Source organism: Macrotis lagotis, chromosome 1 (genome assembly GCF_037893015.1).
Source record: "Macrotis lagotis isolate mMagLag1 chromosome 1, bilby.v1.9.chrom.fasta, whole genome shotgun sequence".
Taxonomy (NCBI): Eukaryota; Metazoa; Chordata; class Mammalia; order Peramelemorphia; family Peramelidae; genus Macrotis; species Macrotis lagotis.
This window is the reverse complement of record NC_133658.1, coordinates 509,492,301-509,517,325: the sequence shown is the minus strand read 5'-3', so window position 1 is coordinate 509,517,325 and position 25,025 is coordinate 509,492,301. Positions and strand designations below refer to the sequence as shown.

Below are 25,025 nucleotides of genomic sequence, written 5' to 3'. Positions count from 1 at the left end.
GTACCCTATCCAAGTGGCTACTTTCCATTAATGGTTAGCAGACCAGAAATGGAAAGTCTCCAAGCACTTCCATGGATAATTAAACCATACAAATGTCATGGGTTTCCTGGAGGAGTCAACTTTTTTTTGCAGGTAAAGAGAGAAATATTCAGTGTTTGAAGAATAGTTTCCCAGACCAGAGATAGGTAGGATTATGCTGACCCACAGGGGACTTTTGAATGTTTTAGGAAAGAGTTGAGGGAAATGGAGCTGGAAATTGAAACTGAAGCAGGGAAAAATCATGGTATGACAATACTGTGGTGACTTGGTCTGTACATTGAATATAGGGACTGGGTTCAGCAGCTCAGCCTTTACTTTAATGGAAAGGGAACCAGACTGCTTTTTGTTGGAAGATAATCAAATTGCTTTTTAAGAATTACAAAGAAATTCTGAAACTCCTCCCCAGGCCCATTTGTTTTTAAGTGCTCATCTATTATTATTCTCCACATATTACCATAATTTATGACTTTATCCCACTTCTTGCCTTCTTTTCATGTGATATCTATGGTTAACCATGAAATTTTTGTAATGCAGCATGTCTGTGCATTGGTTGAAATCAATGGGATTAAAGGGAAACATGTGTCTAGTGAAATTTAAGCAAGAATAAAAAAATAGATCGGTAAATTCAATATTCCACTAATGACCAGATCTCAGTTCCAGTTCTGGAAGTATGACAATATTTTAAAAAATAATAATTCTTGAACATTCCCAATAGGCTGAATTTAAACTGAATTTGAGTGTTTTCTTTAGTTCCCTGGATTACAAACCTATTAAACCTTTTGTGGTAACAAGATCAGATGAGCAAAGTATAGGTAGCCTTCACTAAGATCTTCCTCCATTGGGAGGTGGAAGGGAAGAAACAAGGAAGGGGCAGAGAGAGAAAATGATGTACAAAAGGAAGAAATTTTCAAAGTCAAACTCCATGAGTGAAGGCAGAAATGGTCTTTCATGATTAAGATCTATCCTTTTCCAGAAAGGATGAGGGAATAAGGAATCTGTAGTAGTTGGTCAACTTTGCCCTCCACAATGACACCTGTTCATTATATATAAAAGAAAAAAAATATGTAGACTTGGAATGGAATGGGGTAATATATGAACACTATATAAATTTGTAGGAGAGTGGTATCCACAAAATTGAGTTGGTTGTGGAGTATTTGCTAATCCATCCCATTTCAGCGGTTTAAACAGAGGACTGAGTTACTAAATGCATATAACTCATGTCTCAGCCCTCAAGACTCTGGGCTTAGAGAAGAGATATTGGGTCCCTAATCTTGATCCCCTAAGACTCATTCCCTTGCTTTATTTCCCCCCTTCCACTTGTTGCCTCTCATAAATCTTAGAATAAAGTACAAATGTAACTTATGCCCACATCTCAAAAGACATGAATAAAAAAAAATCTCCTTTTCCCAATTGGACACTTGAAGTATAATGTATATTTGAATAGAGGATAGTTTTTTTAGCCTCTCAGAAATTACAGAAAACACATAAAGGACTTACAGTAGATCAAAAGTAATGGACACAATTTTCTTCTTTCTTTCCTGAGTTCTACCTTCCCCTAGGTCCCTAGATAGTCATAATGCTATGATTTAAACTTCTCTCAAAAGAGATTTCTAGAGAGAGAACATCAGAACAATTCAATGATTCCCACTTTCACTCTCGAGTTATATCAAGTTTTCAGTCTTTTGAAACTACGCTCAGGTTTTAGGCTGAAAAAAATTAGCTTGTATTTCAAAAGGACCAACCTTCTTCCTATTAGACCTGCCATAACCAAGTAATTCATTGCTCCTTCATGTAGTGACTCTGACCACTGAGATTCCTCCAACTGTGTGGCCATATGCATGATTCTCTTCTCACCAAGAGGTTATACGAGAAATCTTACTTCTCTTGCTTTAAGACTAGATTCTAGAATTGTCTCTACTCCAGGAGAAGGATACTAGTCAGGAATTCTGAGATCTCTTCCTATAACATAGGATCTGGGGCTTTGAAGTACAGAAATTGCTCTCTGGCTTATCATGGGTTGACATCACATGCAATATACTTGGTGAGGTGGCAGGCTAAATCTATTGACAGACCTGCTTAACACTTAGCTTTGCTATACTCTGGTCTATCACTCGAAAAGGAAAGAAGAGTAACAAATATCCACCTCTGCAACCAGTCCCATTTTATGACTACCTCAAGAAAGGACTGATTCATAAAAGTCCAAGTCAGTCAAATCATCTGCTAATTTATGAGATGTAGTACAAGTTCCAAACAAAATCACATCATCCTGTGAATTTTAGTTTTTATCAAGTTTTAGTTTTTATAAAGATTTTATCAAGGAAGCTCCCTTGATTAATCTGGTACCTTTCTCATAGTGCCAACACAACATATGGGATGAGGGAAATGTCAGAGAACTAAAACCACGCATTGAATCAGAGTTAGATCTGGAAAGGACATTGGAATCAATCTAGTCTACCCCTCCCAACCCTCATACATTTTGCAGAATGAAGAAACTGAAATCCACATAGAGTAAATAATTTTTCCAGAGCCACAAAGTGACAAAGATGCAAGTCATTGTCCTTTCCATTGTATGTTATGTCATTTTTTCTCCCCATCCCCAGATTCAATACATCAATATTGACATGGGACATCCATTGTAAAACTGAAACAATTTTAGAGTGTTTTGTGACATCCTGATATAAAGAAAATATTTTCCAAGTCTAATTTGCTAAGATGTCTGACTTGAACCTAATAAAACTCAAAATCTAATAATGATCCATTAAATATACCCTATACCTATCTGTTTCTGAAAGGTCTTTCTACATTCAGGACCACTCTTTTAAATAAGAATGTGAAGCCAATCACTGATGGCTGACCTAATGTCTATATTACAGATAATATTTTTTTCTAAAGTTACCATTTGCAAAAAACAAAAAAACACAAAAGAGGTTGTCTTGCTTATTGTACACTGATTAAGCTTGGTGTTCCCTCTTAATTAAGCATCCTTACTGTACTAGTTGCCTCAAAGATACTACTCTCCATCTGCATCCTTACCCTCTGGGAATTTACTTCCTAACAAAAGGAACTCTCAATAATAATAATTGCTTTGGCTCCACTGATTTTGATCTTTCTCCTCTCAACTTTTGGTGTGATTGCCAGAAAATATTTTCCAGAAAGCAACTGCCAGACTCTCTCTCCTTTTCATCATATTCTTGAATGTGAGTTTCTTCTTGCTGCTATCATGGTATCAATTCTCTAAAAGTACCTATAATTTATAAAACTTTGATTTTAGAAACACCCTACTAATATTATGAAACAATACCTTTAAGGGCTTGGGAAAAATTACAATCTTTCAATAAGCTATGCAGAAAAAAGTCAAGATTTTAATGGGCACAACCTGCAGTCTTCTAAATTTGACCAAATACAAAGCTAAAATGCAATACATCCCTTTTCATGAATGTGATTCCCAGAAAACCATAGTATGGTTTACACAGTATTGGTTTATCAAATAACCCTCAAATGAACCTCTCATCATTCTTTATTCAACCATTCATATGCCTGAGTACCAAATCATTTTTATACTATACTCTTTGGAATACAGCCAAGCAATTTCACCTGGAACTTTATAAGTTTCATAATTATAAGGGAGAGCTATTGTACAGTTATTGTGAGTTTTTTTAAACAAATGTTAACTTTGGCAGTTTTCCATCACAAACTTTGGCAGGTCTTATGATGATTCACACAAGACTCCTGAACACCCCCTCCAACCCCATTCCCTCCACCTCCACTCCTGTCTTATCACTCAGACAAACAGTAGTCTCCTTCTTAAAATGTATTTTACAAATATGTACAGCCAGGCTAGAATTTGGCTTAAACCCAATCAATCTACTTATACATTTGAGTCTATTTCAATTTTATTGCTTACCCATAGTTCCTTCCCTGTACAAACAAGAGAGAGATGTATGTAGCATATGACATTGTTTAATAATATAAAGATTATTCAAGTGCATCATACATATGTATCTTCTAATCTAGGTCCTGGTCTATGCCATTTGCAAGGGCAGACTGTGATTTATGCTTTTGCAGGGAGGACCCCATGGCTAAATGTTTACTCCTTTCCTTGCCTATCTCACTACACCTCAAACATTGGTAGTATAGAAAACTGATAACTTAGGGGCTCAGGACAAAAAAGAAACAACTTCCCTTGATTATTCTCAAGGTGAAAGTGATACATAGTATTACCAGCTTAGTTCCTTCCTACCTGTCAATAAGCATTTATTACATGCCTACTATATTCAAGATACTGTACTGTTAGAGCTACCAAAATAGGCAACCAAAAAAAAAAATCTCTGTCCTTAATATACTCCAACTCTAATAGGGGAGGCAGCAAACAAACAAATATAGACAAACAAGCTTTATTCAGGAAACAATAGATGAAAGGCACCAGAACTAATGGGAGTTGGGAAAGGCTTCTTGTAGAAGATGGGATTTTAGTTGGAATTTGAAGGAAGCCAGGTACAATAAAAGAATATCTTAAAGAGTTAGTAAACCTCTTTATAAAAGTAAACAGTAAACAAAAATTGGAGATATACAGATTAGGATAGACAATAGAATACAATAGAGTAAATGAGTTTTTTGGCTGGGAGATCTTAGTTCAATCAAATAAAAATCTCACCAGTGTGAGAGTTCACTATTATCAGTCTAGAATCAAGGGTTACAAATAATCTAAGTCTAAGAATCCAGTTTCCCCACATTTGTGTGATTCCAAGGAAAGGTCCAATCATCTCTCTTTTTCTCAACTGCCTTTCTCAAAATCCTCAAACAATCTGGAAAAAAATTCTTTCTCAACTCCAGCAGGTATTCAATATTGTGGCCCATCATATGTTCACTCATTCAGCAGTCACATCTTCCTCTTTGTAGGTAGCACATAGTTCATAGGACTGTAGCTCTGGGAAAATGCCCCAGGCTTGGGTGGAAGAGTATTTATAAGTGCATTTCCTCATCTCTTCTTTGGTGATAAGATTGATAATTATAATTTTTGATCTGTGTATTCTGATATAAATCATATCAAAACAGAATCATCTGATATGAATCAGGATTCAGTATTTCTCAGAAACAAGTTTTGTTGTTCTTTTAATTTATATTGTTAAAAATCATTGAGTGGATTGTTTTCCTGGTATTTCACTTTGCATCACATTATATAATTTTCCTTTATTTCTTCATATCTTTCATTTTTCATTCTTTATCTTCTTATGGTACAATAATATTCATTTCCTATTCTTTTGTAACTAAGGACCTTATCTCAGCAGATTAGTTTCTTTCTCTTGTATTTGTTTCCCATAAGCTTTCATATTCTTCCTACTAGACAAATTATTTAAATGAATAAACTTATTATAAAAGTTCATTTGTATAGGGAGTTAATCAAAAGATAAAACCCAAATTGTAGAATTAGGTCTAAGAATAGGCTGGCTTTTTATCTAGATATCTTCAACAGTTTTCCTGTATAAACTCAGGCAGGATATGTATATTTTTAGGGGCAATGAATTGGTTGGATATCATTATTTATCATTTTTAAAATAGTTTTATACAGGCACTTATGATAAACAATAGAAGAAGGAAAGAATTTATTACTGTAGCATCAAAGGTTAGTTCAGATGCCATTTCATACCTGAAAATACTCTTAGATCCTCTAAATTTTAGTGCTACTCTGATCCTTGTAATTATTTTATATTTATGTAATCCAAAACTCAATTACTATAATAAGCTTTAGCCATGAGAAATATATTCAAAATCATCTTTTTGATTCATATTGCCCTCATTCAGAATTCCACTAGAAAAATCTCAAAATGTAATTCAATAGAATTAACAGTTGGGTCTCCACATGTGCAGGTAAAACAGATTACAATTTCCATACAAACCATTAATAATGACATTGCATATATCAAACATTAAATAAATAGTCTTTATTCCACCCTCAAAGAAAGTGTAACAGAAACAAAAAGAACTCTCATAATTTATAAATAATTATAACAGTTCTTCCATGGATCCTTACAGGGATACAACATCTTCAATACTTATAGTATCACTGTATTATATCTATATCTATATCTATATCTATATCTATATCTATATCTATACCTATATCTATATCTATATCTATATCCATATCCATATCATCTATCTATATTTATATCTATATCTATCTATATCCATCTCTATCTCTATCTCTATCTCTATCTATATCTATATCATCTATATCTATATCTATCTACCTCTATCTCTATCTCTATATCTATATCTAATAAAGCAATAGTCAACAAAACTGTCTAGGACTGGCTAAATAATAGAGAAGTGGATCAGTGGAATAGATTAGGTGCAAAATAAGCAGTAATAAATAACTATAATAATCTAGCTTCTGAGATATAAACTCACTAATTGATAAAAACTTCTGGGAAAACTAGAAAATAGTATGGTAAAAACTAGGCATAGACACACATCCCATACCCTATGCCAAAGTAAGATCAAAATGAGTATAGGATTTAGACATAAAAGGTAATACCAAAGACTAAGCAGAAGAACATGAAATCATCTATAAGTTGGATTTATGGAGAGAGGAGAAATTTATGACCAAACAAGAGATAGAGAAGATTATAAATTGCAAAATGAATGATCTTTACAACATTAAACTGAAACATTTTTGCACAAACAAAATCAATACAGTTAAGATTGAAAGAGCACAGAAAGATAGAAAACGAATTTCACAGCTAATGTTTCTGATAAAGGACTCATTTCTAAAATATATAGAGAGAACTGAGTCAAATTTATAAGATTACAAGTCATTCTTCAATTGATAAATGGTCAAAGGATATGAAGGGACAGTTTTCAGATGAAGAAATAAAAACTATCAATTGGATGAAAAAATGCTCCATGTCACTCTGGCTAGAGAAATGCAAATGAAAACTCTGAGATATCACCTCATACTTATCAGATTGGCTAAAATGACACAAAAGGAAAATAATCAATGTTAGAGAGGATGTGGAAAAACTGGAACACTAATGCACTGTTGGTAGAGTTGTGAACTGATCCAACCATTCTGCAGGGCAATTTGGAACTATTTCCAAAGAGCAATAAAACTGTGCAAACCCTTTGATCCATATCCCAAGACATCACAGAAAAGAGAGAAAGATGCACATGTACAAAAAATATTTATAATCACTCGTTTCTTTAGTGGCAAAGAATTGGAAGTTGAGGGGATACACATCAATTGTAGGATAACTAAACAAGTTATCTTATATGAATATGATGGAGTTCTATAGTTACATAAGAAATCTTGAGTGGCCAGACTTCAAAAAATCATGGAAAGACTAGCATGAACTGAAACTGAGTAAAGTAAGCAGAATCAGGAGAATATTGTACACATTAATGGTAACATTATGATGGACACAGCTCCTCTCAGCATTTTCCTGAAAGATCTATTATGGAAAATGACATCCACATCTTGGAAAAAAACAATAGAACAAAACAATGATGCAGAGCAAAGCATACTCTGGTTCATTCTTTAAATTTTCTTTTCTTTTTTTTCTTTCTTTCTCATGGATTTTCTCCCCTTAGTTCTAATTCCTCTTTCACAACATGATTAATATGGAAATATGTTAAACATGATTGTACTTGTTCATGATTGTAGATTGTTCATTTGCCATGGGGAGAAGTGGGGGAAGGGAAGGTGGTAGAAAAACATGGAACTCATAAACTTGCAAATGAATGAATATTGAAAACTACCTTTGCATGTAATTGAAAATAAAATTAAAAGGAAAAAATAAAAATACTCAGGATATAAGACTTCTAGTTAAATCAATGGCAGGAACACTTGTAAAGGAGATTTGCTTTTCCACAAACCCTCCAGGAAATATGTGAGAAGAGAAAATTGGGGCAAAAAATTCAGTGAATCAATAAATAAATGTTTATTAGGCATTGGAGATACAAAAAAGAAGCCAAAGTAAGTCCCTTTCCTTAAAGAACCCTTAATCTAGTTGGGGATGAAGAGGGGGAGCAGAAGGGAAACAACAGTCAGAGACAGTATAAATGGGGGGGGGAGAAATTAAGGCACCAGAGTTAAGAGGGATTAGGAAAAACTTCCAATAGAATATAGATTTTAGTTAAAACTTGAGATTTGAAGGAAACCAGGGAAGTCAGTAGGCAAGGATGAGGAAGGAGAACATGTAAGCCATGAAGGACAACCAGAGAAAATGCCCAGAGCTGAGAGATGGAGTGCGGTTTTTTTTGTTTGTTTTTGTTTTTTGTTGTTGCTGGGTTGTTTTGTTTTTGTTTATGTTTTTTGAACAGCCAGGAGGCCAGTACTGGCAAGGAATAAGGTATAAAAAGACTGAAGAAGTAGGAGGGAACTAGGTTATGAATGACTTTGAATGCCAAAGGGGCATTTGTATTTGCTTCTGGAGCCAGAAATGGTCAGACCAGAATCAAAATGAAAAGTCAATTCTCAATAGACCACTGAAGAGAGAGATGGCTCTAACTACACTTCTTGGAGCACTCGGAGACATAGTATAAGATATAGCCAACTCAGTACTTAGGTACTTTTGCTGACAGGCCTGGGACCAGTGCCTTATCAGCAACATACTACAGTATGAAATGAAAAACATATGTCATCAAATAGTTAACAAAAAAGATATTTACTTTGCTCTACAGGGCAAGGATAGTATAACACTTAGCTTCTATAGAGAACACCTCCCTTTTCTCCTTATGATTATATTTATAATGCAGCGTATAGTGACTCATGTAGTCATCAGGTTTCTACCAAGATCCTAACTCCATATGGATAGGAATTTTTATACTTGTAGGTAAGCAGGAGGCTCTATTAATAGAATTAAGGACCAGATACCAAGGACATCTTTTGTCATTTTTTAGGGACACCTTTTAGGTAAATCTAATCCCTGTTGCATACTTCTATTACAGAAGGAATGGAGAGTGCTAGAAGACACTAGTCCCATAAAATACCATGCCCCTGGTAGCAAGGTTCTAAGGATCTCTTAGAAGACTTTCCACCATTTAAATGCTTTGAGGGGATGTATTTGACAATCTTCCAACATAAACTGTACTAAATTGGGAAAAATCTCTGAGAGAAGGATCTTTAAAACTAAGTAGAACTGGGAAAGACTTCTTGCAGAAAATAGGAGGTAAGTTGAGATTTGAAGGTAATCAGGGAAACCAAGAAAGCCACAGAGAACATTCCAGGAAAATAAAAGCCTCAGATGGAGTCATGTTTGAGGATTAGCAAGAATATCAATGCTACTGAATTCACAGAATATGTGAAGGGAATAAACATAAGAAGTCTGGAAATATAGATAGAAGAAAGATAGGTAATGATAGAATTTGGAGGTCAAACAGAAAGAGGATTTTATATTTTATCCTGGAGGGAATAGGGAGTCACTAGAGCTCAATAAATAGAGGAATGAGTAAAGAGATTATAGGAGAGATGTTGTAAAAATGAAAATTATAATATTTGATCATTGAATAGGCAGGGGAAGGGTTTTTGCTGTTTGTCCTTCATTTTTTTTTTATGTTTTTGCAAGGCAAATGGGTTTAAGTGGTTTGCCCAAGGCCATACAGCTAGGTAGTTATTAAGTGTCTAAGATGGGATTTGAATTCAGGTACTCCTGACTCCAGGGCCAGTGCTCTATCCACCAAGCCACCTAGCCACCCCCTTGTCCTCATTCTTGAAAAAAGACCATGACATCAGGAAAATGTCATGACTTGCAAGTGAATTGGCTTTATTGTTGTTGCTTGTCCTTCCTTCTTGAAGAAGACCGTGACATCAGAGAGGTGATGCCATGGCTTGCATGTGAATTGTATTTAAGTGAACAGGGCTGTGCAGAATCATCAGCCTCACTTTCTCCTTGGGAGTCATCTGAGTTCAGTGTCCAATTATAGATCAAGGTGGCTAGAGATGGTCTTGGATGCAGTGGGAGACCTTGGCCTTTTTAAGTTAAGGTCTTTCCAGGTGTTCATTCAGTGATGAAGGCAAGGTAAAAAAGAGGTCTTTTTGGAGGTTGGAAGGAGTTGAGAATCAATCTGGGAGGGGAAGACCCTCAGGATTTCTGGAAAAAACAGGAGCAATTATTATTTAAGCTTACTCTGAGAATTGTAATTCTCAATAACAAGTGAGATTTGGACTGGAATCTATTATTGACTAATCAATGAGAACTAGGGTGATTTGGGTTTTAAGATATGATCCTTAAGAAAGAAATCTAGCCCATAAACCCCAAAATATCTTGTGAGATTTCAGTGATCAAAATTTATATCCCTTTGGGCAAAACATCTGCAGGTAAGGGTATGATCCCCCCATGTAGACTGAGGGAGAGAAGGAAGGAAGGAAGGAAGGAAGGAAGGAAGGAAGGAAGGAAGGAAGCAAAGTCCTATATAACAAATAGTATGTTAAAAGAAGAGGCTAAACACCAGTAAAATCAACACATTGGATGATACTTAGGATGAGTCTTATTGAGAGAATGGAGGTAATTTCAACAATAACAGAAAATGTTGATTTTAAAATGTCTATGAAACATACAGTTAAAAATATTAAAAAGGAAGTTTTAGACTGGGAAACTGAAGGTTAAGAAATAGACTAAAATTGGAAAATTACATCTGAAAATAATCTGCATGGAGATAATTGAAACCATGAAGATTGATGAGATCATTAAGGAAAATAGAAGGAGAAGAAATAAGTAGATGTGCTGTGGTTGGCAATCCAGTGAAAGACATAGAGTAATAATAAGCAGATAAGTAGAAGAACAAGGAGAGAGCAGGGTCGCAAAACCTAGATAAAAGAGAAAATCAGGGAAAGAAGGTGGTTGACAGTGTCAAAGGTCAAGAAAGATGAAAATTAAGAAAATGCCATTTTAAGAGTTTTTTCCATTTTAAAATATTTTTAATAACTTAGGAGAGAACAGTTTCAGTTAAATGATGAGTTCAGAAGCCATACTGAAAATAAGTAGGAAGAAAGTGAGAGGAAAGGAATCACATTTGCTATTAATGGCTTTCTGAAATATAAGACTAGCTAAAGAAGATAAATTAGTCATAGGATCCCCTTTTTCTCCTCTGACTGCTATCAACCCGGTTCAGGAACTATCACTTCACAAATGATCTAAACCCTACTGATTGGTCTCTTTCCCTCCCTACTGTAGTCAATCGTTCACTCAAAAATCAAAATGATCTTCCTTAAATTCCCATCCTACCATATCATTCCCCCTATTCAATAAATCTCAATGGGAGTAAATCTAGTGGCTCCAAGAAGTAGTATTCACCACATACAGGTACATTTATCCCAAAGGGCAAATGGGCTAATCCATGTTAAGTATAACCAATAGACCCTCAGTGAGATAGGCACCCCAAGCACCCAATTTAAGACTTCCCCAGTAGAATGGGCAGATGAGAACAATTTGTTTCAAAGACTATGGAGATAGCTGAAGCAGGAGCTGTAGAACACTTAAAACTTGGTCAGAATGAAAGACATAGGCAAACACTAGCAAGTTCTTCATTTGAGCCAAACATCCTGACCTGATATTATTTTTCTCTTTGCAATATTATATTCTAAAAGCTTTATATTTATACTATATCATACTTATCACAAATACTCTTAGAAATGCCATCAATCACTCCACAGAGATTTTAGAAATTGGATTTTCCCTACATTCCCCCCCCCTACATTTTTGCATTTTAACAGCGGATTCAATGTTTTACATGATTGCACTTGTATAACCTATATCTTATCACAGGGAAGAGGGAGGAAGAAGGAGAGGGAGGAAAAGAGGGACAGAATTTGGAATTCAAAACTTGAAAAAAAACCAAATGTTAAAAATTATTTTAACATATAGATGGGGAAAATAAAATACTATACATTAAAATAAAAAAAATGGACTTTTTGTAGACTTTTTAATACTTTAACCGAAAGTAAAGATACTAAAGCTATCTGAATTTACAGTGTTAACTATTTGTAAATCCAACCTTTTCTTTCATCCAACAAATGGTAAGGTAGCAAAGGAGAGGTATTATTAATTCACAATCTTAACAAAGGTGTTGACCTCATTTCTCTTCTTTAGTTTTTTCATTTATTGCTAAAAGTTGAACTGTATTTATAACAAAAAGAGAAGCATATGAGATACACTACCTAACAAAACTCTTACATATTAGAAAAGAAGTACATTTTCCCCAACTACAGAAAAAATATTTTGGAAAACAATTTCTGAGACCTTGAAAATAGTGTTGCCATATCAACTTCATCCAATCATTTCTTCATGAATTCCACTTTAAATACAAGGTTATTATTTCATTTAGTTTTCTGAAAAGAAAAGAGGAAAACAAAAAGAAATAAAATGAAAAGAGAGATGTGTAGGGAAAGTGAACAGCTCCACCTAAGGGAGATAAGCATTGTCAGTGAGAAAAATCTTGCTCATCTTACAATACAATCTAAAACAGTGGTTCTGAACCTGTGCTCCATGACCCCCAAGGGACCCCAGATACATTTCAGGGAATACATTAACTTGGAAGGGGAAAAAATAACATCTTTCTTTTTACTATTCTCTGAAATTTAGCACTTTCTTTTATTGTGAATGTAGTCAGTAAACTTTATTCTGAAAAAAAGGGTACAAACTGGATGACTTCACCAGGCTAATAAAGGGATTCATAGCACAGAAATAAGGTTAAGAATTCCTATTCTAAGCAGTCTGCACTAAGAAAGGGTGGGGAGATGAGACATGAAAAGTTCAGATTGGAAGATAATATCAAAAAATCATTTATATTTAGCTTTAGAATATGATTTTACTAATTTCAAAATATGGGAGTGTCTGATATTCTAGAAATGTATGGTCAATCAATAGTTTAAGCATCCATTCCTTCATTTTGACTTCTCTGCTCAGACTACTAGAAATGGAGAATTGCAGAGATGGAGGGGAATTTAAAAGTTTATCAAACTCAACAATTTCTAAGCAAATATCCTTTTTTTCACCAAGAAGTAGTTATCTGAACAGCTAAGTGGTGAAGTAGAGTGATTGACATTAAATTGGGAAGACCTGAGATCAAATTCTAGTTCAAACATTTGCTTACTAGTGAATGTTACTCTTAGCACATCACTTAAACTCTCTCAAACCTCAGTTTCCTCATTTGTAAAAATAGGGATAGTAAAAGCATCTATTTCATAAAATTGTTGTGAAAATCAGCTGAGATACATAAAATGCTTTGAATACCTTAAAATACCAAATGGGTTAGATATTTATTGTTATTATCAACATCTTCCACTTAAATTTAGAATACAAGAATCACAAAATTTTAGAATGAGAAAGGATCTCAAAGGTCAAATAGTTCGATTTATACATAAATGGGAATACTTTCTGCAACATTGTCAATCTATCAGGTAGTATAGGTTGAAGGAGGGGTGGGAGTGGAGGAAAACAGTATTGGACTGTCCTCTGAGTGTTCTATCCTGCCCTTTGCTTTACTCCTAGACTCATTCTCTTCTTAGAGAGAGAAATATTAGATTTTACCAATCTTTGCCTTTTAAGAGTTTATGTTGCTTTCTGTGTCATAGTTTCTTTATAGCTAATCTAGCAATCTAGATTACCTTTGGCCATTCAGCTGTTTGGGGGTAAAGGAACATAAGTTAATCATACAACAATCTTTAATTTGTCTTGAAACAAGGAAGAGAAAGTAACTTTGCTATCTCAAGTTTCTTTTAAATTTCATTTCATGTCTAGCCATGAATGAAGTCAGTAAACTTTATTCTGAAAAGGGGTACAAACTAGCTGACTTCACCAGGCTGATAAAGGGATTCATAGCACATGTAGATATATAATCTCTAATATGTAGATCACGATTAATTGTTTAAATGTTAATATATTGGTTGATTGCTGTGTTGAGGATGGGGTGATTGAAAACAACCCGAGAGAGAGATTGAAAACTGTGATATGTACCAGTGCAAAATTTGTGGCTTGGGTTCACAGTCAAAGGAAGGAAATGCATGTTTTGAAATACCCAGAATAATCTTTCTCTCAATCTCTCTCTGTTTCTCTGTCTCTCTGTGTCTCTGTCTGTTTGCCGCTGTCTCTGCCTCTATCTCTGTCTCTCTCTCACTTTCTCTCTGTGTCTCTGTCTGACTGTGTCTCTTCTCTCTCTCTGCCTCTCTTTTTCTCTCTCTGTTTCTCTGTCTCTCTGTGTCTCTGTCTCTCTGTCTCTCTCTCTCTCCTTTTCAGATATACATATCAGAACATTATAGGTGTGTGTATTTTTAAAATCAAGCACTGTGTTAGAAACTTTTTTTATTAAAGTGAGTCAGCTATCACACATTACCCATGACCTTGGGAAAACCACCCCCTAGAAAGAAATAGCTGAGGGTAGATAGAAAGTGGCACCCCAGGGGAGAAATTATTGAGCCCACATTAAGGTATATAGCACTGTGGAGGGTAGAGGTGGTGGGACCAGTGACCAACAGCTCAGCCTGACTACTCACTATCTTTTTATGTCAGAAAAAAGCAAGCAAGAAAAACACTACTACATAAAGTTCCCAGAAATATATCACAAGGTACCTAGACCCTTCATACATGATGAAAACACCTGCCTTTTATCTAGAGTAAGATAACATACTGACCTTCCACCTGCCTTTGTTGTAGTCAAGTCTCTTTTCCTAAAGGAAAACTTAGTAATTGACTATGAAATCTAATTTGAGATCAGTGTTTCTTGAAAAAAAATGTGATTCTTTCTAAAGGAGGAAAGACAAATCATGGGGAAATGTAATAAGAAAACTTTGGTGTGAGATTTTTCTTCTCTTGGGATGCTAATGCCTGCTGAAGCATGGACTGAGGCTGTGAGATGGACCCTAATGCACATCAAACAAATGAGATTCCATTCTCCCCTCAAAAAACACTGTGGCAGCAATGGATATTTCCAAAAGCTAGGACAACTTTAGAAGTAGATGGAGAGGGGCAGCTAGGTAGTGCAGTGGATAGATCACCGGCCCTGGAGTCAGGAGGACCTGAGTTCAAATCCAGCCTCAGACACTTAATAATTGCCTAGCTGTGTGATCTTGGGCAAGTCACTTAACCTCATTGCCTTAAATAAATAAAAATTTTTAAAAAGTAGATGGAGAAAGTCAGAGAAGGGAAATATCTGGCTGAGTCAGCAAGAAAACTCAACATAATTACCATGGGACCAGGGAATGAGTCTTTTAAGGAGCATTCCCAGGACATAATTAAGCTCTTGCCAAAACTTCTCAATCTACCTCCATTTCCTGAAACTCTAGGTGTTTTTTAGAAAGAGATGAGATCCTTCACAGAGTCAGAGGTGGCGATTATTTTCTCACCACTGAAGTCTTAAGTAAAGGGGTTGGAAGTATTGGGAAATTCTCTTGACTAAGAGGAATGGAACTTCTTGGGAGAGGCACATCCAATGACTGTGGATCAAAGATAGTAGATCAAACTGAAAGCAAAGAACAAAGTAATGTATTAGTATGCTAAGAAAATTGATGATAGCAACTTCAGTTTTTTAGCATAAATTTTAGTCCCGATTATAATACACAACTGATTAGCAGCATTCAGAAGCAATTTGGCATAGATAGGGAGCATCTTTCATAGGAAAGGGAAAGACAAAAAAAAAATGACAGTCAGCCAAAGAGTAAATATTTGCCATACAGCTAAAAGGAATTTGTTAACAAAATGAAAATACATTCTCTGTTCAGAGGTGTGATATAAGGGGAAGCAATCATATACTTTTGCAATTGTAAAAGAAGTCCTTTTAGACAAAGCTGTAACATTTCATATCATAAGTAGTTGTTGCAGCAGAGAATAGGATTATCTACTTTGTTGTTTTCTCGCATGGTTTGTTAGATTTTGTTTTTTCTTACTTTCCATATAGTAGGGCAACAGGTGTTGGGGGTTATTTCTATATTGTGAGGTCATTAATATGTTATCAAATGATTAAGGTTCCCAATACTCTCTTCATAGCAATTAGCAAGGACACTGACCATACCTAAGCCTTGAGGTTTCAGACATGGGATGATCTAGATAAAAGGAAGGAAGGGGTGTATACAAAGAGATATGACTAGGATATATAGAGAGCCCATGGATAAATAAAAGTTAGACTCAAAAAAACAGATTACAGGGGGCAGCCAGGTGATGCAGTGGATAGAGCACCGGTCCTGGAGTCAGGAGTACTTGAGTTCAAATTTGACCTCAGACATTTAATAATTGCCTAGCTGTGTGACCTTGGGCAAGCCACTTAACCCTAGTGCCTTGAATAAATTTTGAAAAAAAAAAGATCACAACACAACCTAATTATATTTTTAGATCCACATTTCTCCATTATTTCTTTGAGGTGGGGTAGACAAAATGTGGAAAGGAAAGAAGAGGTAGAAATAAACAAAGGCCAAGAAATTTAAACCAACAAATCTATTCCTATTTCCATTCTCTTCTCACCCTCTGCACATGCTAAAATCACTGCATAAACTAATAAAATAAGCCTGGAGCTATAAAGTCTTCCAGGCCTGCAGCATATTTTTTGGCAGGCGCCCACACCCCTTTCAACATAGGTCCGGCACTTAAAAAACAAACAAACCTCACTTCACCCCGCCCCCCCATTAAATCCCTCTCAACACTCCCCACACCATTCTTTTATCTCTTTGTTGTTAGGGGATAGCCACTTCCCCTTCCCATATTTTAGGGCTGCAGAGTTGAAAGAAGCATCCTTAAAACATGGCCTACTCTCTCCTAGAAATTCTGAGTGATGTATTCCTAGAAGAGTCAGACAGGGTGGAACCACAGGAGGAGGAAGGGCAACAGAGTCCCAGTGAAATAGGTAAGAAAACTGAAGGGGGAATGCCTCTTGTTTGTGGAGCCTTCTATATCAAAAAGGCAAAGAAACTTGGCTGATTCCTATTAAGACAGTGGAAGGGCACTTTAGAGAAAGGGGCAGGCTGAAGAACTGTATGGAACCCTAATTACTATTCATGCTGATAAGACACATTTATATATCCTTTTAGGTTTTACTAAGCACTTCACAATGATCCTAATGAAAAAAGTAAGACTAACAATTTCAAGGACTTGTCATGAATTCTCCACCTTGGTTACAGAAAAGATGTGTGAATTCTTGTTTCTGACATTATGGAAAGACATCAGGGAAAAAGTCATTTTCAATATTCATTCTTGTATTATTGTTTGCATTGTTTTTTTTCTCCCTTCTGAAGATTCACTACTGCTTTCAAATTCAGTGTCCTTTTGTTGCCATCCTCTCTGTGATGTACTGTACCATGTCACAGATGGAGAAATGAGATTAACAAAAGAGGTTAAATTAATTGTCCAATGCAATAATGATGGGAAAAACCCACACCTTTGACTCACTAGATTTAGGGGAAAAAAATGGGGAAAAAGAAGTTACCGGGTACTTGATTCTTAATGTAAATTTGTATTTTCTTGTCACAATCCTAGTACTTGAAGAAGAAAGAAGCAGTGAGGTGATATCTCTGAATTCTAGTGAAGAATCACTTTGCTCATCGCCAATGCCCAGCAAAGGTTTGATTTTGAAAAGTTTCTTATCAAGAAACTCATTGAAGAGCTTTAATTCCAGGGATAGGGTATTACTACATAAAAACAAGAGCAGATATAACAAATGCTTGAAATGTGTCCAATTTTAAAATTCAATACACTAAAACTGTAAAAGAAGAAATGATTGAATATGATACTCTTTAATATATATGTAATATTTCATATTTAAAGACATAAGCAACTTATAATGTAGATTTCTTTGTAGACTTTAAAGAAATTTAATGTGGGAAGGAACACAGCTCCATTACCTCTATTTTCTTCCAGGTCTTATTGCATATGAAGTCATGGTTAACCAGAGAAATATAGAAGGTAAGTTTTCCCAAATCTTCACTACATTCAAGGGAATATCCTAAATGTCAACTATGACAATTCATCATTCACATTCTGTGTAAGATGACAGAAGTATTGCACTGCAGTGCAAAGAGAGCTACACTGTGAATAAAAAGACCTGAGTTCAAAGCCTGGTTCTGTCATTGAACAAGTCATTTAACTCTTTAAGCCTTGATTTCAACATCTGTAAAAATGAGGGGATGTGATTATATGAGGATTTCTGTAGATACCTTACAATTCTGATTCTATGGTACAATATTAGAAACTATGAAATTAAGCAAATATAGATCTAGAGAGAGAGAGAATAAATTATGTATGTGAATTATAGATATATGTCTATCTCTATATCGTTAGATATATCTAGCAATATAGAGATAGAGATATAAATTAGGGGCAGCTGGGTGGTACAATGGATAGTGTCAAGAGTCAGGAAGACCCCTCTTCCTGACTTCATATTCAGCTTCATTCACTTATACTATCTGTGAGATCCTGGGCAAGTCACTTAACCCTATTAACCTTAATTCTTTATCTATAATTAGCTGGAGAAAGAAATGACAAATACTCCAATATCTACCAAGAAAATCCTAAATGGAGTCACAAACAGTTAAACATACTGTAAACAACTGATCAAAGACAAATAGATTATATATCTTAATTTTATTTTTTATTTTCAGATCTAAGTTTTCTCTCCCTGTCTATCATTTTACATCCTTTGAGAAGGCAAGAAATACACTGGCCATTATGAGTATGAAGTCATGTAAAATATATTTCCTTATGAGCTGTATTAAAAAAACAAGAAAAAGAAAGTAAAAAATTGCTTCAGTCTGCACTCTGAGACCTCCTTTGCTTGAAAGTGAATATCATTTTACATCATGAGTCCTTTGATATCATGGTGGCTCATTGCATTCATAGAATTATTAAGTCTTTCAAAACTGCTTATCTTTGCAATCTTGTTTGTGACAGTGTAGACTGTAAGGTCAGTTAACAAATCAGTTCAGATAGAATTTTTCAAGATTTTTAACTATATATATATGTGTATATATATATATATATTAATGTTATATTTTGATTAGGGAAGGTGGAAATGACAGTTTGCAATGAAAATAATACAAAGGAGCACTTTGCAAAAAAGTGAAGAGAATCATGGGTCTTTAGAGCAGGAAGGAAATTTAGAGGTTAGCTCCTTCATTTTATAAAGAAAGACCTGAGGGGAAAAAGGAGAAGGACCTAAAGTCTTTCTGAAGGCAGAGAAAGGATTGGTATCTAAGTTTTTAGACCTCTAAATCAAATATTCTTTTCATTATATCATTCTGTTGCTTTTTGGATTGCAAGATCAATTGAGTATGTAATTAAAATAAATGTTTACAAAGTAAAGCTATTTTTTTGCTTTTAAGTACTGAATATCTAAATGTAAAATCGTTATAGAACAACAGTATCAGGTTTTTTAATCTCTTTAAAAAAGTATATGTGGGGCAGCTGGGTGGCACAGTGGAGAGCACTGGCCCTGGGTGAGGAGTACCTGAGTTCAAATCAGACACTTAATAATTACCTAGCTGTGTGGCCTTGGGCAAGCCATGTAACCCTATTTGCCTTGCATTAAAAAAAAAAAAACCTAAAAAATGTATATATGCTATGATGTTACAGAAATGAATACTATATCCAATAAAGGTAGGAGAGGAGTGGCATTGTATATAAACATCATACTTTAAACACATCAAATGTCTGTTTTAGATATCTGCATTTGTTGTGGTAGTCTCCAGATTCATACACAACATCCCTTATTTGATGGAGGAATGTGTGTTCCATGTAAGGTAAGCTGGCATAACTCTGACAAGGGGAAGTACAAATTTAATAGAGTCTCTATGGATAATATTTTCGAGAAGCATAGATATTTTTATGACTGACCTGAGTTACTATTTCCCAAGGACAACTTCTTGGAGTCATTCTTTTTACATGATGAAGATGTGTATCAGTCTTTTTGTACAATCTGCTGCTCAGGGGAGTTACTGCTCACATGTGAAAACCCCAATTGTAACAGGTAAGAAGGCACAAGTGAAATTGGAAACACACTAAAAGCATGACGCTGCTTCATTCTTATGTAATTTGAAATAGACCCAGGCTAAGAGGTACTTGCTGGTGTGAGAAAATTGCCCATCTTGCCTGGAAGCTAAACTTGAATAGAATTCTTTCTTCTCTCTTTTTTTACTACTTCCCAAAATCCTTTCCTTAGAAGCTGTCAATTTTAATCTCAGACATTTAGAAAGTTTCTATAAAAATATTTTTGTGTACATTATGTTATATTTTGCCCAAGAAAAATCTATTTTCTATCTACCGAGTATAGTGGAAAGAGTGTTGAATATAGAGTCAGATGTTGGGTTTGAATTTCAACTTTTCTACTTTGTAATCTTAGGCAAATCACATGTTCATCTGTGAAATAGGAACAGATCAGATAATAATTATTTTTATTAGATGACCTCTAGATCCTTTCCATCTCTAAATCTTTGATACAATGAGTGATGAAAAGAAGCAAAAGGAATTCCACAGCCAACTTAGAAATTCTAAGGCAATTTGCAGAATAGGCGATATTATGAGTAGTACAAGAGAAAGTGTTTCCAACTCCATTGTCTTCCCTGCTCCTCCCACACAGCACTAATAGATTAATCTTCCTGAATTACCTCTTTGATCATGTCACATCCCTGCTTAAAAACTCTCAAAGGCCTATTGCCTACCCAATAAAACCTAGTCTTCTTAACCTAGTGCTCTACTCTCTGCAATCTATCACCTACCTAAATTTCAAGACTTATTTCCTATTATTATTATAAACTACATCACCCTCATTTTTCTCTACATTGCCCTCTACTTAGTCTTATTCTGTTCTTAAAAAATTAATTCTCTTATTGTGCCTAGAATTTACCTTACACTTGACAATGCCCATGCTTTTATTTATTATACTCTGCAGGTTTCACCAGAACAGTTAATATAAGGGGTGTCCCAAAAATCTTCATGCAACCCTCTTTGACTAAAAGCTTAAACTTGTACTAAGTTGGGGGCAGCTTGGGGTGGGGGGAAGCAACAGCCAGTATTTACCCAAAGCTAATAGCTGTTTCAAATCCAGCTCAGCTTCTTCTTCCTCTTCCTCTTCCTCTTTAAAGACTTCCTTGACTGCTCTAGACATGAGTTCTCTTCCTTTTCTTCCATTAACAAAACTCAGCAAACTTCATCATACTGGCTCATGATGTGTTTCCTACTTTGGCCTTGAACGGTTGTTTGCAGATTTGGATATTTAACTATTCCAGAATTAGTTTCTTGTTTCACTGGATATATAATAGGGACAAGGATGGAATTTTAGCTCTCCTCAAGCATAGCACATGGTTCACTGATGAAAAAATAATAAGTACCCAATCAATACTTACTGATTTTATTTTAAATATAAGATATGATCCCTTGCCCCATTTACTGGACTTATTATTAAAAATAACAGATACAGGGCAGCTAGGTGGTGCAGTGAATAGAGCACTGGTTCTGGAGTCAGGAGGTCCTGAGTTTAAATCTGACTTCAGACACATACTAATTACCTAGCTGTATGACCTTGGACAAGTCATTTAACCCCTTGGGCAAAAAAAAACTAAAAAAAATAACAGATACAACAATTATAAAATGAGGTTAACTTGCTTCTAACAGGCAAAAGGATACTAATGTCTCTCACTGGAATTTCACAGATGATTCTATGATGAAAAGCCCTTCAAAAAAAAGAATTAGAACTCAAAATTTTAAAAAATGAATATCAAAATGGTTTTACATGTAATTTGGGGGAAATAGAATATTAAATTTAAAATTTTTAAAGGAAAAAATGAACAAGAATTCAATTTTTAATTAGTGGCATATCTCTTTCCTATTTGTTAAATGGGAAGAAGCTTCATATATTTCAGTTATTAACCACAAGACTAGTGGTAGAAAGAAAGATAATTTTCTTCCCTTGATCCTTCCCTACATCACTCTGGCCTGTTGTTTTAGTTTGTTTTTGTCCAGATTCAAAACTTCATAAATATAGACAATTCACAGTATGAAAATTCCCTCTATTGATCTAGATAATTGACATCTCTAACTTCAAGAATTGTCTGAGTCACTGAGAGCTTGTGACTTCCCTAATGTCAAACAATATGTATCAGAGGTAAAACCTTGATACCAGATCAGATTTCTGTCCACTCTGCAATATTGCCTTTCCTTTGTACTTAATAAAGATAAGCAGAACCTTTAAACATTAGCTACTTGGCCATGTCATGATGAGCACTGAGCTTTTATCTTATCCTTTGGGGCCATTATTATTAGAGAGTTTCCCTGCTCTGTTCTTCTCATTGTGCTTATTTTCTCCTTTGAATTTTGTCATTTCTTAGTTAAAAATTATAGGTCAGATTCTGAGCTCTTTGGCAGACAAATGATTGAAAAGTCTAATTGAGAAATTTCATATTATATAATATATATATATATATACTTCTAAAAAAAACAATTCCCTCTTATTTCTGTGTCCTGATATTACCTATACATTATTAGATCTTCCCTCTTTGACTTCCAAAGTTTTATATCTATTTCTGATACCCTAATTCCAATAGCTTTTAATTAGAAAACAAGTTCAAAATTTATTTTTAATGAATCCTTCATGTGCCATTCTTCACAGAGAAGAGCAAGTTAATGTAGATTATTTCTGAGTTGTCATTGGAAGAACTCTAATAATTATTGGTTTGGGGATTTTTTTTGGTTTGTTGGTTGTAGATGCTACTGTTTTGAGTGTGTTGATGCTCTTGTAAACCCTGGAAGTTCAACAGAATTTCAAGCAATGAGTAACTGGAACTGCTTCTTGTGTCTACCCTTTATATCAGAAAATGGGCTACTGAAGAAGAGGAGGAAATGGCGTGAGAACCTAAAGAATTTCTATGATCGCGAGTCTGTAAGGAACATTAAAACTTTAAAAATTTATAAATGAATAGAAGGGATTTTGTTAATATTAATGGGTCTGAAATGTGGCTTACTTCTTCCTGCTTTCTATACAAACTATGCCTATTCATTTAGTAATGTTATATTTTTAGTTTTTTAAACATTTTCTCTTTTTTCCCACCTTTCCACCATCCTCTTTTCTACTCCTTGTTAGTGAAGTTCTATTTTATAGTGATATTTGTAATAAAATATGAAAGGAAATTTTGACAGTAACGTTCTTACAATTTTTTATAAACTTGATGATTAGGCACTTCCAATTAATGGGAAAAGCAATCTGTTAGAAAAACAGAAATTTATCTTTAGTGTTTTTTAAATTCCAGCAGGTGGAAGCAAAGACTAATCCACTGGACTTTTAAAGGGCTTCATTCATATAACAGAATCCAAGCAGATTCTCAGGAAACAGACTTTTCCAAAATCTAGGATGAAAATCCTTAATATGTCCCTAAATTTAGTCTTAAATTGACTCAGAAAAAGTGTAGAAATGAGAGGTCAACCTTTTTGTGAATGATTAACAGATTCTTAATGCAAAATTATTAGGAAGTTTTGTCTGCCCTTAATTCGTTACATTGTTTCCATTCATTAGGATTTCTAATTAAATGCAATACATGAACAGTTGTTGTAAATTCTTTAAATTAACATGTTAAAGGAAATTTAAGGTTGTGTTTAGGTTTATTCTCCATCACATCGAAAATCAGCTTCACAACAGCAATGAAAAAGAGGTGTGGCTAGATAGAATTTCCTCTGAAAAATATCTAGGGGTTTCAATGGACTACATAGCCAATTTGAATCTAGAGGGTTATTTTTAATCTATTTTTCATTCCTTCATTTGTTTGTTTACTTATTTATCCACAGAACTATAATTTAATTGTGGTTTAGTAACTTCAGGGATGGGCAACTTGGTGATATAGTGGATAAAGTACAATTAAAAAGACCTGAGTTCAAATTCAGCCTCAGACACTAATTAGTTCTGTTACCCTGGGCAAGTCATTTAACTGTACCTTCCTCAATTTCCTCATCTGTAAAATCAACTGGAGAAGAAAATGGAAAACTAATCCAATATATCTGCCAAATAGGATCATGAACAACAACTTCAAATCAGCTTGTAATGTTTCAACAATGCAACCCTTAGAGTTTGAGTGACTTACCCCCTGGGTCAGAGAGGAGACTTTCAATCTAGATTTTGCTAATTCCAAGGTCAGGTCTCTATCCTTTTCATCATGCCATTCTTTAATAATGGAATGCAACAGACAAAAAAAAATCAATGCAATCTTAGACTACCTTAGGAGAAGTTCAGTGCCTTGACTAGGGAGGTTAAAATCCTCATGAGCTTTGGTCCAATCAGAACACAAACTTGGAGAACATCCAGGAAAGGCGACCAGCATGATGAAGAATCTTAAGATTATGCCCTAGGAAGATTGGTTAAAAGAACTAAACATGTTTATAAAATCTGGAAAAAAAAAAGAGAAGACTTAGAAGGAATACTACCTATCTGAATTTTTAAAGAGTTGCTAAGTAGAAAAGAAAGAGAAGCCATGTCCATTTATTAAGACTTATTTTGTATCAGGCATCATATTAAGTGCTTTACAAATTCTATCTCATTTAATTCTCACAACTATCCTGGGAACTTGATGCTATTACCCTCAGTTTTGATAAACTGTGAAAAATTTGATCAGACTCATAAGTGTCTGAAACTATTTGAACTTAGGTCTTCCAGACTCCAGGTCCAATCCTCTATCTACTGTACCACCCACTTACTTCAACTCTGTTTTCATCAGAAAGGAAAATTAGGATCAATGAAGGAAGTTTTTCCTTGCCTCAAACCTAAATCTATTACTTTGAAATTTCAAATAATTAGGGCTGTACAAAAACAAATTGTTACCTTAGAAAGTAGTAGATCAAGGAAAATATTGTTAAATTAAAGAATATTAAGGGGTAGCTAGGTGGCGCAGTGGATAGAACACCAGCCCTGGAGTCAGGAGGACCTGAGTTCAAATCCAGCCTCAGACATTTAAAAATTACCAAGCTGTGTGGCCTTGGGCAAGTCACTTAACCCCATTGCCTTGAAAAAAACCAAACCCTTAAAGAAAT

At 34.8% G+C, this 25,025-nt stretch overlaps 1 protein-coding gene and 1 long non-coding RNA gene across 3 annotated transcripts in view; one reads left to right on the top strand and one right to left on the bottom strand.

Annotated features, from left to right (window-relative positions):
• The window catches only part of LOC141506921 (uncharacterized), a 168,014-nt gene that overhangs the window by 86,536 nt on the left and 56,453 nt on the right, over positions 1-25,025 (bottom strand). The window lies entirely within an intron of this gene.
• Positions 16,711-25,025, top strand: part of DNMT3L (DNA methyltransferase 3 like) — a 40,141-nt gene continuing 31,826 nt past the window's right edge. Inside the window, exons 1-6 of the mRNA XM_074214128.1 lie at positions 16,711-16,869; positions 17,499-17,582; positions 17,880-17,924; positions 19,677-19,756; positions 19,871-19,983; positions 22,716-22,890. Coding sequence (XP_074070229.1) covers positions 16,767-16,869; positions 17,499-17,582; positions 17,880-17,924; positions 19,677-19,756; positions 19,871-19,983; positions 22,716-22,890 — 600 coding nt within the window. The 5' untranslated portion in view covers positions 16,711-16,766. The remainder of the gene's footprint in view (positions 16,870-17,498; positions 17,583-17,879; positions 17,925-19,676; positions 19,757-19,870; positions 19,984-22,715; positions 22,891-25,025) is intronic.